Genomic DNA, 13,185 nt, shown 5'->3' with positions numbered 1-13,185 from the left:
ATTCGTTATATCTGCTATGCTATCTGTGTACCTGTAACCTCATTGTTGTGGAATACATAGTTATTTTGAAATCCTTACGTCTTCCTTGTGCCTGTACTGAAATAGAAGAAGTAAGTACACTCTGTGTCTTATTATTAAATATTGATACTTATAACCCACATAAACAAAAGCTCTCTGGGAACCTCAATAATTTAAGAATGTAAAGAGGCCTTGACAGCAAAGTTTGAGAACTGCTGGGTTGGTGATACCGTGGTAACAAACCATCCAAAAATTCCAAAGGTTTATTTCTCCCTCACATTACATTTCCATCTCAGGTCAGCTAGTTCTCTGCTTGGCAATGTCCTCAGGTCCCAGGTGGAGAAAACAGACACCCTTTGGAACCCTGTCTGTCATGGAGGCAGAGGGAAGAGCATGAGACTCTCTGGCTGGCCTGGCCTTGAAGTACCTCGGCCTCAGCAGGACACACATCACTTCCACTCACACCACTGGTTAGAAAGGGTCACGTGACCCCACCCAACCGCTAGGGGACTAGGAAATGCAGCCCCCTCGCTAGTTAAGAGCCAATAATGTTTGGTGTAGAGCACATCTAACTACTACAATGATATTTATTTATCTAAAATTTATTTATTTATTTATTTATTTAGCTGCGCCGGGGTCTTAGCTGTGGCATGCGGGATCTAGTTTCCTGACCAGGGATCGAACCTGGGCCCCCTGCATTGGGAGCACAGAGCCTTAGCCACTGGACCACCAGGGAAGTCTCTAAAATGATATTTAATTCAATACTTTGAAGACCTAATAAGAGAATGCAAGTAACAACTAAATTATACCTCATACCTTCACTTTAAGAAAAGTAAAGCCACCAGGCTTTCTGTTGCTGAAGCCTATAAGTTTTAAGTTCAGATTTCCAGGCTGTATCTATATTAGTGCATCTCAGCAACAAGGTCTCAACAAACTATATTCTATTGGATTTGGGGGGTTTGCCTAATTACCACAATTGAAGATTCATGACTGTCCATATGTTCCATGACAATCTGATTGAAATAAACTGCATCAGCTAATAAAAGGCTGTAATTTTTTATACTTGCTGCTCATACGATTTAAAGGAAAAAGCAGATTTCAGAGCTAATTAACACCGAGACAGCATGGGTACTTTGTGCTGAGCAAGAGCTGCTTCATGAAGAGAAAGGGTGTCACAGATTATTTGGTGTCACTGAGTAGATACTGATTATACTAAGAGGCCAGTTTTTGTAAAGGTTCCCACTACAGTCTGAAGCTGCAGACAATAAAGCTGCTCTCATACACAGCCCTACCCTCTTCTGATGCCATTTTCCCTGCTCAACAGTCTTCTACCCTTTTCATGTACATGAGGAAACATCTCTGGAGGATGTGGAAGTAAGTTCCTGCACATGGGGTTCCTGCACAGACATAACAGACCCCAACAGTGTATGTGGACTCACCCCCAACGTCAAGTATGATGCAGACTGTGCTAAATCATCCTGCCTGACCCATCTTCGTAAGGAGCATCACAAATGGAACAGGATTTCAACGGAAATGAACCTGTGCCGATTGTAAAAACTCAGCTCCAGTTAACTGACAAAAGGAAAAAGAACTGTACAAAAATAAATCGAATTCATCTGACGCTATTTACTTTTACAAATATTATTGGTGCTAGTACAAAACATGATAAACAAGTAACCTTTTCTCACTGCAAAAAAGAAACATAAGAGGAAGATAATACCTGCCAGCTAAGAAAGGACAAGGGAAAGGCATTTTTTCCTCTTCTCATATGGTATTCAGCCTCGAACTGCGTCTGCATGGGCCTTGGCTTACACTGGGGCCTGAGCATAAAGGCATGTGTTTGAATTTGCTCTCATCCCCTGGTACCTGACTTTAAACGATTTTCGTAAGTGACAATTTAGATTTACCAAATTGATAGTTGATAAACTCCTTTCAGTAAATTCCTCTAGAATGATTTATTGCCAAAAGTGCAATGTGTTCCTCAATACAGGTATTCCACAAAGTAAAATGCACCCGGATAAGGTGAGTATGGTGTTAGCAAATATTCATCATTTCAAGCCAGCATATTCACTGAATGTCAACCCTACTCTAATTACCACAGGAGGTACAAAAGAAATATGTCATCCCTGCCCTCAAGGAGATTATAAACTAGCGGGAGGTGTGTGTGTGTTCCCTAAAACCCCAGACACATGGATTTAACTCAACAATATATAACGAAAATGCTAATACTAATGATAAAGATATAAGTTCAGGGCTGTCAGAATGCAGAGAAAACTTCGTGGAGGAGGTGGGGTCTGAATGGGAATGCAAAAGGCGGATTCAATTTGCTTTGGTACCAACAACAGGCCGGGGCATTTCAGGGGAAGAGAATGCCCCGAGGAACCAGGAGAGCTAGAACACTGACAAGCTGGCCAGAGTAGAGGCGCAGAAGAAGGCAGGAAGTAGGTAACAAATTAATGTGGACATCCACCCACGTGCTCATTCATGTGGCAAACATCTGGTAAGCACCTGTCATGTGCCCACACTGTGAGGGAGCTGATGGCGAACCAGACAGCTATGGTCCCCGACCACATGGAGCTTGCTTTGCAGTGGAAGAAAGCAGACCATCACCACAAAGCAGGCAGAAAATATAGAAAACATCTAATTTGTAAGGGGCTTTAAAAAATGGAGCCAAGGGCTTCCCTGGTGGCGCAGTGGTTGAGAATCCGCCTGCCGATGCAGGAGACACGGGTTCATGCCCTGGTCCGGGAAGATCCCACATGCCGTGGAGCAACTAAGCCCGTGAGCCATGGCCGCTGAGCCTGTGTGTCCGGAGCCTGTGCTCCGCAACGGGAGAGGCCACAACAGTGAGAGGCCCGCATACCGAAAAAAAAAAAAAAAAAAAAAAAAATGGAGCCAAGAGTTAGACCCTTACTCAATAAAGAATAGGAAGCCACAAAAGGTTCCTGGCTGGCTAGAGAAATGTGATCTGTACTGTGCGTTAATATTAACTTGTATGGCCTGACTAAAGCTGACAGAAGGCAAACCAGAGAGACCTGAAGATAACTGCAGCAGAAATGAAGGGCTGAGGTTATGAGGGCGGGCGGGCTGGCGGGCTGGCTGGCAGCCTAGAAGCTGAAACAGAAATGAAGGGGTCAAAGTCGGCTGGAGTCGATGGGGTTCAAGGACTGAGTGGCTTACAGGACAGTCGAGAAGGGGCTCAATACTATATGGAGAAGAAAAGCCAAAGAGCATCCGGTTTTTTTTTTTTTTTTTTTTTTTTTTGCGGTACGCGGGCCTCTCACTGCCGTGGCCTCTCCCGTTGCGGAGCACAGTCTCCGGACGCGCAGGCTCAGCGGCCACGGCTCACGGGCCCAGCCGCTCAGCGGCACGTGGGATCTTCCCGGACCGGGGCACGAACCCGTGTCCCCCGCATCGGCAGGCGGACTCTCAACCACTGCGCCACCAGGGAAGCCCAGCATCCGGGGTTTTGACTGGGATGCCTGGGTTAGGGAGGACCTGGGAGGCAGGCAGGCTTAAGAGGCAGGTGAATCTAACACGTAAGCAATAGTGGCCAGAAGGCAGAGATGCGGCGCCCAAGCAGAGCACTTTAAACCAGCCGAGCTGGTGAGGACTGAACCTGGGGAAATTCTAAGGAAGACAGGAAATGAGCAACTGGCAACGTGAGAAAGGAGGGCAAGGAGAGCATCGCAAAAGCTGAAGGGGATTTCCAGGCTTTGAGTGGTGTCACAAACGCATTTGCACGGACTTCAAGCTAATGAAGTACTTTCACCGATATTTCCTCATTTAACACTTGAAGACTCATAAAATGTCTTGAGATTGGTATTAGAACCCCCATTTTACAGATAAAAACAGTGAAGATCAAAAAGGTTAACTAAATGACCTGTCTGAGATGGAGAAGTTTATCTGATTATGTACCCCTGACCCAAAAGCTGGCTAGAAATAACTTGTGTGGCCTGACTCAAACCGATCTTCGGTTCATGAACATTTACGAGAGTGTAAGGCAAACTACAGAGAGGGGACAGGTATTTATACTAATCTATCAGACAAAAGATGCACCCAAATGCTATAAAGAATTCCTACAAATCAGTAAGAGCATCCTTATTAACTTTTATGCTCATGAGACTAATAAAAAATATACTGGCATTTACTTCACATAATAATATGCCCATTCCTGTGCTGAGCACTTACGTGCATTCTCGCTTAACTCTCCCAACAGCCCTATGACAGTAAAATTATTGTCTGGATTTTATGGATGAAGAAACAGGCTCAGAGAGGTTAAGTAACTTGACCCACATCAGGGGGCTAGAGAGGCAAACGTGGGCTTGACTTCAAAGGCTTTGCTCTTTAAGCCACTGACCTCTTCCGAAGCTCCACCTCCATCTTTGGCCTTTTCACACCAGCATCAACACACTCACAGGTGCCCAAAATGCCAGGTACTGGGCTAAGTGACCTCAGCTGTCCTTCCCTAAAACCCACCTGTGTTGCGTATAGAGGTCAGATGCACATACTATATTTCTCATGATTTTGGAGGTTGGCCTTCTACCACCACTTTAGGACTCTTCATTTTGAAAAGGTGGCCTTAAGAGAGAAACAATCAAATCGTGAATATGTTGTCAGAAAAGCTAAACAGGAGATTGATCAAACAATTCCAAGTTTCTATAACTAGGAATAATCTTAGAAAATTAAGTTCTACTTAACATAGAAGGAAAAAAACTTACAAAATTTATAAAACTCATTATCCCCAAGATGGCATTATAAGTTCAAGAAAGGACTAGAGGGGACTCCCCTGGTGGTCCAGTGGTTAGGACTCTGCGCTCCCAATGCAGGGGGCCTGGGTTCGATCCCTGGTCAGGGTGCTGGCTCCTGCACGCCGCAACTAAAGTCACCGCATGCCACAGCTAAGACCAGGCGCAGCCAAAATAAATAAATAAATACTAAAAAAAGAAAAAAAAAAAAAAAAAGGACTAGGCAATTGTTAAGGACAGAACTCTATAAATACTAAAAAAAGAAAAGCCAGGGCCCACATCACCTTTAAGGTTTGCGGGGCCGATGGGGAGTCCCATCCTCCAGGCACACCCCTTGCTGACAACAGCACATGAGAACAAATGGGCCAAAGGAGCAGAAATTCTGATTCCTGATTAGAGGTCATTCCAAGGGCTTAGAAAAGACTTTCCTACCATTGTACAACTTTGTTTTCATTTCTCTTCCTAGTCATGTCCATGTTTATTTGGGGCCTTTGAGACATGACAGTAAATAAAAAGGCCAGCCTCTGAGTGAAATGAACTCAAGTTCCTTTCTGGGTCAAAAATGATGGTTCAGATCCTCTCTTTACATCCAGAGTTTGGCTTATTTTTTCCTTCTCGTCCGTCTGCATCTGTTACATCCTGCCCACTCACTCGTGCAGGATTCTTGCGGTTTGATGTCTGTTGGCATTTTACTACTGAAGAATGTTCTGGCTCCAGCAAACCCAGGAGGGAACACTGTGCACTCACTGCAAGCAGAAGTGGTTTCAAATGTCCAAGAGCCAAGCAGGATGCAGCCATCAGGCCAAGAGCTTCTCCAGGGGAGTGCGATCTGTATAACCCATGGGCCACGATGGTGGCAGTAAAGCAGCAATATTCCCAATGGCCTTTCTGTTTGTTTTTGGTTCCCCTTTTTAAACATTTATGCTATTTTATTTTTTCATCTCTGTTAGCTGTCTTAAATCCTCTCTTGAACAGGGTAGGATATAAATAAAACAATAAGTAAAATTAAAATGAAAGTTTAATAGAAGTAAACACTAAAATTCCATAGCCAAGCAAAACGTGTGGCTTGCGTGTCCCATATTCTCTTCTCCATGGTTTTATTACTGAACTCACAGCAAATATAAAAGCTTTCAATTGAATTCTTTAAGAAAGAAAGAAAAAAAAAAGAAGAAAGAGGTATTTTGGTAGATAATCCAGAACTGGAGTATTAAAATTTCAAGATGCAATTGTTTGAAACGTCCAAAGCAGAAAGGTAATAACTAGCTTACGGTTTACTGAAGAAAACAGTTTGAAAATTCAACCTCCTGGTGTTTGCTAATCCCATTATGAGATGACACTGGAACTAGCGGGACGCCCTGACGGCCCCCTCCCCACCCACAGGGAGACCCCCAGAAGCCTCTCTGAGCTCCACCCGGGAACCCTCCTGACTGCCGGTGCTGTCTTGCTGTCGCTGGAGCAGAACCTCTGCCTCTGCCAGGTCTTCCCCTCTCTGCCCGGCCTCTTCGAAGCTGACAGCTCACGACAAGTTTATCTGTGGGTCCCACTCTGTCTCTGCTCCAGATACCATCTTTCTGGATCATCCCTTGGCTCTGCACTCCACCCCCATGCTTAACCCCAGCTTCCGGGAACCACTGCGCCGCCGCCACCCAACTCACACTCATGACCCTGCAGGAAGAGTTCAGAGGGAAAACCGTCTTTCGAAGAGAATAAACTCAGTATTTTGAACAGAAAATAAACTCAGTATTTTGAACAGAAAGAACAAAGAAAGCTTTGGGAATTCATAACTTAATTCATACATTCTGGCGCTATGTTTTGTTATTATTACAGTAGTAGATTTCACCTGGATGAGGCATAGCAAAGCCTTCTATGTACATGTACGTCTTTTTAAAATTAGCGAAACCTCATGTTTATCAAAATCCAAGAAGTAGCAACAATAAACATTATTAACCGAATACCGACTTTCACCAGGTACTTTATACACACCCGCATGTGCTCCAATATACAACATCCTGGCTCAGAGTGAGTGCTTAATACATTTTCACCTGTTACCTACATTTCAACATCCAGGAAGACAGGGAGCAAAAACGTTCAGCTCGTAGCCTAGAGGCACAAACCTCCCAGGGGTTTGTCTCTCTCCCGTCCGGCTGCAGAGCCCCGCAGCGCGCCTCCTCCTCCGTGAAGGGCGCCGCCGCAGGTCGGACGGGACCGGAGACTCTGAGGCTGGCTGCCGTGCTCAAGCTTCCCTGGGTGGCAGGGCGGCCTGAGAGTCCTGCTCCTGAGGACCGCGCTCACTGACAGGACGCCTTACCATCCAGATAAGGTAGGTTTCTGGACAACCAAGGCTCACACTACTTGCCCAGCACACTCGTTTTAAGCAGGGTCACTGCTGTGAACATCCAACCTAATGCAGCAGATGGGGAAACTCATTGAAGGGGTGACCTTCTTAGACCCACCTTTACATCCCTCATTAAGACTACATTACCTGCCCATCAGGTTAGATGAGCAGCGAAAGAACAAACACACAGCACCTCACTGCCTTAGGCACCTAAGTGTGCGCCTGGCTTAGCCAACGCTTTTACATTCAGTTTCTGCGGACGGCCCTGCCAATCCATCCTGGTTGGGGCGCTGGGTGACTCTGTCCCCCAGGTCAATCCCGGCTGTGACCAGCAGACCTTCCTCTAGTGCTCTAGCCTTTAACTCCCATCTGCGTCCAAACACGAAGTTTTAGCCCCACTCTGACTGTAACCTACAGCCAGAGAAACCCAGGCAACCAAAAACTGTGGAAAGAACGATAGACCCTATACCAGGGAAGGAATGAAAATGCATTTTTAATTTAGGTTTTGATTTTATGCTTCTAGTTTCACGGCTGTCATGGAAGGATAAAGATCCCAGAACACTGACCTCCATATGTGGACTACAAGAAAATATATTTTTACTTAAGTTCACTTTTTATTTAACGACTGTTTGTTTTTCAAAAGTGTTTAAAAGTTGAAAAGGAGATTGGCTCCTTTAAGGCTCAATCCACTGGGACCAGAGATCTTATATAAACATTGCAGCCATGCATAAAAATGAAACTCTTGGGGCTTCCCTGGTGGCGCAGTGGTTGAGAGTCCGCCTGCCGATGCAGGGGACACGGGTTCATGCCCCGGTCCGGGAAGATCCCACGTGCCGCGGAACGGCTGGGCCCGTGAGCCGTGGACGCTGAGCCTGCGCGTCCGGAGCCTGTGCTCCGCAAAGGGAGAGGCCACGGCAGTGAGAGGCCCGCGTACCGCAAATAAAAAAAAAAAAAAGAAAGAAACTCTTTCATCTACAACATTGGTTAAGTAGGAATTAAACTCAAGTATTTAGGAATAAATCAGGTTTAAAATGCGTCAATTATAATGTTTATAAAAAGCATAGAGATCAAGAAAATTTCACTTACTCTTCAGGAATCCTTTCTCCAAATAAATTTTGGCAAATCATCTTAGAAATCTCAAATCAGTTAGATTTCAGGCCCCTGATAATGCATCCAACTACCTAAACCAGAGATGCCAATCTGGTTTCAATGTGCCCGGTTAATGATAAACTACTCCTTCCCCTCAATGTGTGGCAGGTAGACAACAGCTCCCCTCCGCAAACAGGAAATCCAGAACACTAGAGAAAGGGAGTTTTTTTTTTCTTTTTTAAGAGAAAGAGAATTATTAAAGGTAATGCAAGTCCTGTCTAGTTGCCTGCTTCACTCTCTGGTATACAATTTAAGGGGATATTTTAAAGTTTAAAACATGGGCATGGGAGATTCTTAAGCTGATTTTTGACATTTCTATATTACTCCATTTGTTATTATCATGTATTATGCCTTTCCTTTTTTTTTTTTTTTTTTGCGTGCCTCTCACTGCTGTGGGCTCTCCCGTTGCGGAGCACAGGCTCCGGACGCGCAGGCTCAGCGGCCATGGCTCACGGGCCCAGCCGCTCCGCGGCACGTGGGATCTTCCCGGACCGGGGCACGAACCCGTGTCCCCTGCATCGGCAGGCGGATTCTCAACCACTGCGCCACCAGGGAAGCCCTAAATCTGAAACTTTTAAACAGAGTTCCCTGGTTTTGTGTCAGCTTGCTTGCATCTGAGATTCCTGGCGGAAAGTCTCCGAACTTGCTGAACACGAGAGTTCTGAAGGTGCTCTGGAGCGCTGGTGGGAAGAGGACCTCGCCTCCTCGTTACACTTCAGTGTCATCAAGCCGTAGACCCGAATGCGAACACATCAACAGGGGTTATTACCTTCTTTTGACCACACAGGTAAGAATAAAGATTACTTCTATTTTTTCTCTCATTCTTCAGCTAAATCATGGTATTTCAACTTCAGGCTGATTTCTAATTTCACAAAAAATCCTAGTAAATATCAAGTCCAGAGATCACCTTCAGAGCTTCTCTTCTAGGAACCCTGAGAGAGAAAATCTCCACACCATAGGGGATGGTGTTTTACAATGGTGTTGACAATGGCAACACAAGATGATTAAGCAGGGGGACATGTTTCATAGGGATTTCACCTACAGCCATAAATGTGCAGGTGCCTTCACTAATCCCGAGAAGTAAAAATTTTTTTTTTTAAAGAAATATTTCTTTGGCTTCCACCCATCAGTCCAATAACAATGATGGTCCTAACACTCTGGTAGTTTTATGCCTCTGACAAATGTTTACCTAGGACTCTGGCCAAGCCTATTATTTTAGATCTTTTTGATCATCTGCAGTGGCCTAAGATTCAGTAAGCCTGGTAAACAGGTAAATGGCTGCTCAATTACTGATAACCAGAGTAACTATAAATGAGTGGAAAAAAAGGCTGATTTCAGAAAAGCTGGTTTCATTTACCACTTTGCTTCTAAGAACTGGAAAAAAGAATAACCCAGGAAATTCCCTGGCAGTCCAGTGGTTGGGACTCTGTGCTTCCACTGCAGGGGCACGAGTTCGATCCCTGGTACCGGAACTAAGATCCCACAAGCCGGCAACAAAACAAAACAAAATACGAAACAAAAAGAATAACTAGCCCGATAGCTCCATTCAAAGGGAAAAAAAATGAGGGCCAAAGGTTACTGTTGATTAGTTACAAGAATCTCCAGGTGGCCCTATGGCAGCCTAACAAGATCTGCAATTCCCCAAAATACTTCTTTGGGTGTTTCCATAGTAACTAGTGACAAACACACTTAAGGGATTCTTATGAGAGGTGCCCAAGGACTCTGGCAGCTCTGTAGTCTGAGGACAGGTAAGCTAGGGTGACAGTACAGCATAGAGGTCAAGAACTGGGATTCCAGAGTCAGACTGCCCAGGGCTGAATCCAGACTCTCCTGATTTCTAGTGGTGTGGCTTTGGGCAAGTTACTTAATCCCCCTATGCTTCATTTCCTCAGCTTTAAATCAAGAGTTATCTGAATGCCTACTTTAAGGTCTGATATGAGAATTAAGTACAAAAACATAAAGTGTCCATTCAGCACCCTGCTCCTGCACAAAGTAAGCCCTCACAAAATGTTAGCTATTATTAACATCACGCAGACCTGCTGACAACACAGACTTGACCAGCTCTAGTCTAGTCAACACAGCTTGACTAAACCAGACTTGGCTACTTCGGATCACTGGAAAACCTAAGCCCAAATTAGAGGTTCTCTGGCAGGGCTGGGAAGACCCAACCCAGCAGTTTAGAGAGAAATAATCCACCTCGTGACTTGACTTGACCTTGGAAGCCTCCCTGCCCTTCACGCTGACCTCAAATGTAGAATCAACAAGAAAGGAAACTTACTGGGCCCCTACTAAGTGCCAGACACAGTGTGAGACTCCCTCGTGTTATCTTTCATCCGGTGAGGAAACGGGTGCACAGGCCGAGGACGTGCTTGGGGCATCACTTGTTTCCTAGCTTATTCCTGAGTTTATTCCTAACCTGGGCCTCCGAAATGAGGCTGTTTGTCCGGGAGACTCTCCCTTGAATTTCTGGACAGCTGCACAAAAGGAAGCCACAAGACACCTGCCTCTGCGCCTGGACTCACTTCAGAGGCGGGATGTCTCCATGGAAGACTCAGGGACCGGACAAAGTCCTGGGGAGGCTTCCGGGTAGCCTTGACCTTGGTGCCTAAGATTCGGTTTCACACCCTGCGGGCTGGAGGCGATACACAGCCCCTGGGCCTGGGCAGGTGTGTGAACCGAGCGTGGCACCGGGTCCCGGAGGACTTGGACCCCCACTGCACCTCCACCTCGGGGACCCTGTTCCCTCCTGGGGGCGCGGGGGCCTCTGGCCTTGCCCTGACACAGCGCACGCGGTGCACCGGCCGCGGAGAGCTGGGGCAGAGGCCGGCCAGGACATCCCCGGCGTAAGGGTCGGGGCGGTGGGGACAGTTCGGCCGGCGATCGCGCACGTCAGCCAGGGTCACGCGGCCTCCCCGCAAGGCTCCGGCCGCCCGAGGCGGGAACGGGGCGGTCGCCGCCAGCCCGGCCCCCTCTGAGCGACCCGGCCTAGCCTCAGCCCCGACGGCGGCCCACCGCAGGCCTCACCTCCCTGCGCACGTTCAGCAACGAGTAATAGTCTTCATTGTCCAGCTCCTCCTCGCTCAAGGCCGTCGCCATCTTCGCAACCTTTCACCCCGCCAAACCGGCAAGGCCGTGCTCAAGAGGGACCGGCCGTTCGCGGTCCAGACGGCGTGGGCCCGTGCGGCTGCTCCACAGCGGCCCCTGGCGGCCCGGAGTCGCACCGCCGCCGCCCAGCCCGGAAGAAGCGCGCCTGCGCCCTGCGCCCCCGCGCGGCCGGGGGCGGGACGCGGCGCTTCGGGCCATTCCACGTGCTGCGCGCGGACCTAAAGCTCAGCCAGGGCGCCCAGGGGCTGTGCCGGGGCTGGAGAGGACGACTTTGCGGTCACACCCGGGGGTCATCACAGTCTGGGCGCCGGGGAGATAGGCCCCTGTCTCCCCCGCCGGCCCCCAGGGCGGGGCGCATCCGGATCCCAAATATAGCCCCACCTGGAACGCTTCGCCAGCACCGCCCCTCAACCCCCCGCGGGAGGCTACTCCAGGCCCCACTTGCTGACTTGTCATAGGAAACTTCCAGAACGTCATGTGTTCTTGCCTCAGTGGTCTTTGCCTTTTCTTTTGACCACCCGGAACCCTGCCCAGAGCACGGGCCTCCTCATTTTCATTTTTTATTATTGCCCTATATTTAGGGGCACCTGGCCATTTTTCTGCCGCTTAAATGAGGAGGCAGTAGCCACTGGGTTCCCGCTATAATTTTCTGTGGCCGGCTTGTATACCTACGGACCCTATCACAGAGCTGTTCTCTTGTAAATTTCTACCTTATAATTTAGCGTTGGAGCCTAATTGATTTCAGTCGGTGCCTGCTGCTTGGTGCGTTGTTAAAGATGTCTCGGTTACATGATGCAGTTATCAAGAGGAGGTGGACAGGAGAGCTGCCATGGTCTTGTCACTGGTTTGGTTCCTGCTGCCCTGTACCAGTTCTTCATTAATTCTCAGTAAGGTTTGTAGACCATCGATTTAGAACCATCCCTGCTGCCTTTCGTAAGCAGGCCTCCTGGGAAGCCCCAAACACCTGTCTGTGGATTTGAGAAGTTGATTTCTTTCTTTTGCTAATTTTTGACCAGATGTGCACCATCTGGGCCTGTGTATGGTCCCTTCCAAGTTGCCCAGCCCTCTTAAGGATCTTCTGGCATGAGACACTTAGGTGTGCTGAGACTGGTTATTCAAGAGTGTTGAGTCAGTGTGGAACAGACTGCCAGCCCAGGTTGTAAATTAAGAGCTTTTTCTTTATCTGCATGAGGTTTCCTCACAACAGCTTTCTTTCACAGACACTCACATTCCATCAGCTATTCCAGCAATTTTTTTTTATTGGTTTTTCCTTTTTTCTCCGTTTCAGAGCAGTGATGAGGGCTGAACTGCACGCTGACATTTGCTGGTTTTTAAGAATTTCTTACCGAGAGGCTGGGGGGGAAGCTACAACGTTATGATACTCCTTTTTTCCTCAGGTTTGTAGACATTAATTGGGCCATAATGCTCTGCTGGGTAGAGAAGTCCTTTGCCATCTTCCCTCTGCTTTGGAAAACACTGCCTCTAGGCATTACATGAACGGAACGTAACATATGTCTCAGAACGCCCAGGTCTGTGTTGCTATGATTGAGAATGACCTGGTTTTTATCACCACTCTAACAAAATAAATAGTGACTCAGGGATGCTCTGCGTTTTTGTCCTCTCTTGGGCCCACAGTATTTTGTATTATGGTTACTTGGAAACTGGTTGTGAAAAATGGGAAATAAACTTAGATACACCACAGGCTTGAGAATATATTTACTTTGGAGGTTGGCTCTCTTGTTTCTCCCCTCCAGAACCCTAATCTATGGTGGGTCACACACACGTCCAACAAACTACTCACACCGGAGCAAGTGACTAAACTCAGCCATG

General features: G+C 47.2%; 1 protein-coding gene across 1 annotated transcript in view; it reads right to left on the bottom strand.

The window, feature by feature from the left end:
• The window catches only part of DNAJC11 (DnaJ heat shock protein family (Hsp40) member C11), a 75,454-nt gene extending 63,968 nt beyond the window's left edge, over nt 1-11,486 (bottom strand). The window contains exon 1 of the mRNA XM_059057360.2: nt 11,275-11,486. Within this exon, the coding sequence (XP_058913343.1) occupies nt 11,275-11,346 (72 nt within the window). The 5' untranslated portion in view covers nt 11,347-11,486. The remainder of the gene's footprint in view (nt 1-11,274) is intronic.
• Nucleotides 11,487-13,185: the final 1,699 nt, after the last annotated feature.

The sequence above is a fragment of the Kogia breviceps genome, chromosome 1 (genome assembly GCF_026419965.1).
Source record: "Kogia breviceps isolate mKogBre1 chromosome 1, mKogBre1 haplotype 1, whole genome shotgun sequence".
Taxonomy (NCBI): Eukaryota; Metazoa; Chordata; class Mammalia; order Artiodactyla; family Physeteridae; genus Kogia; species Kogia breviceps.
The sequence above is the reverse complement of the archived record's forward strand: the minus strand, read 5'-3'. Positions and strand labels throughout refer to the sequence as shown.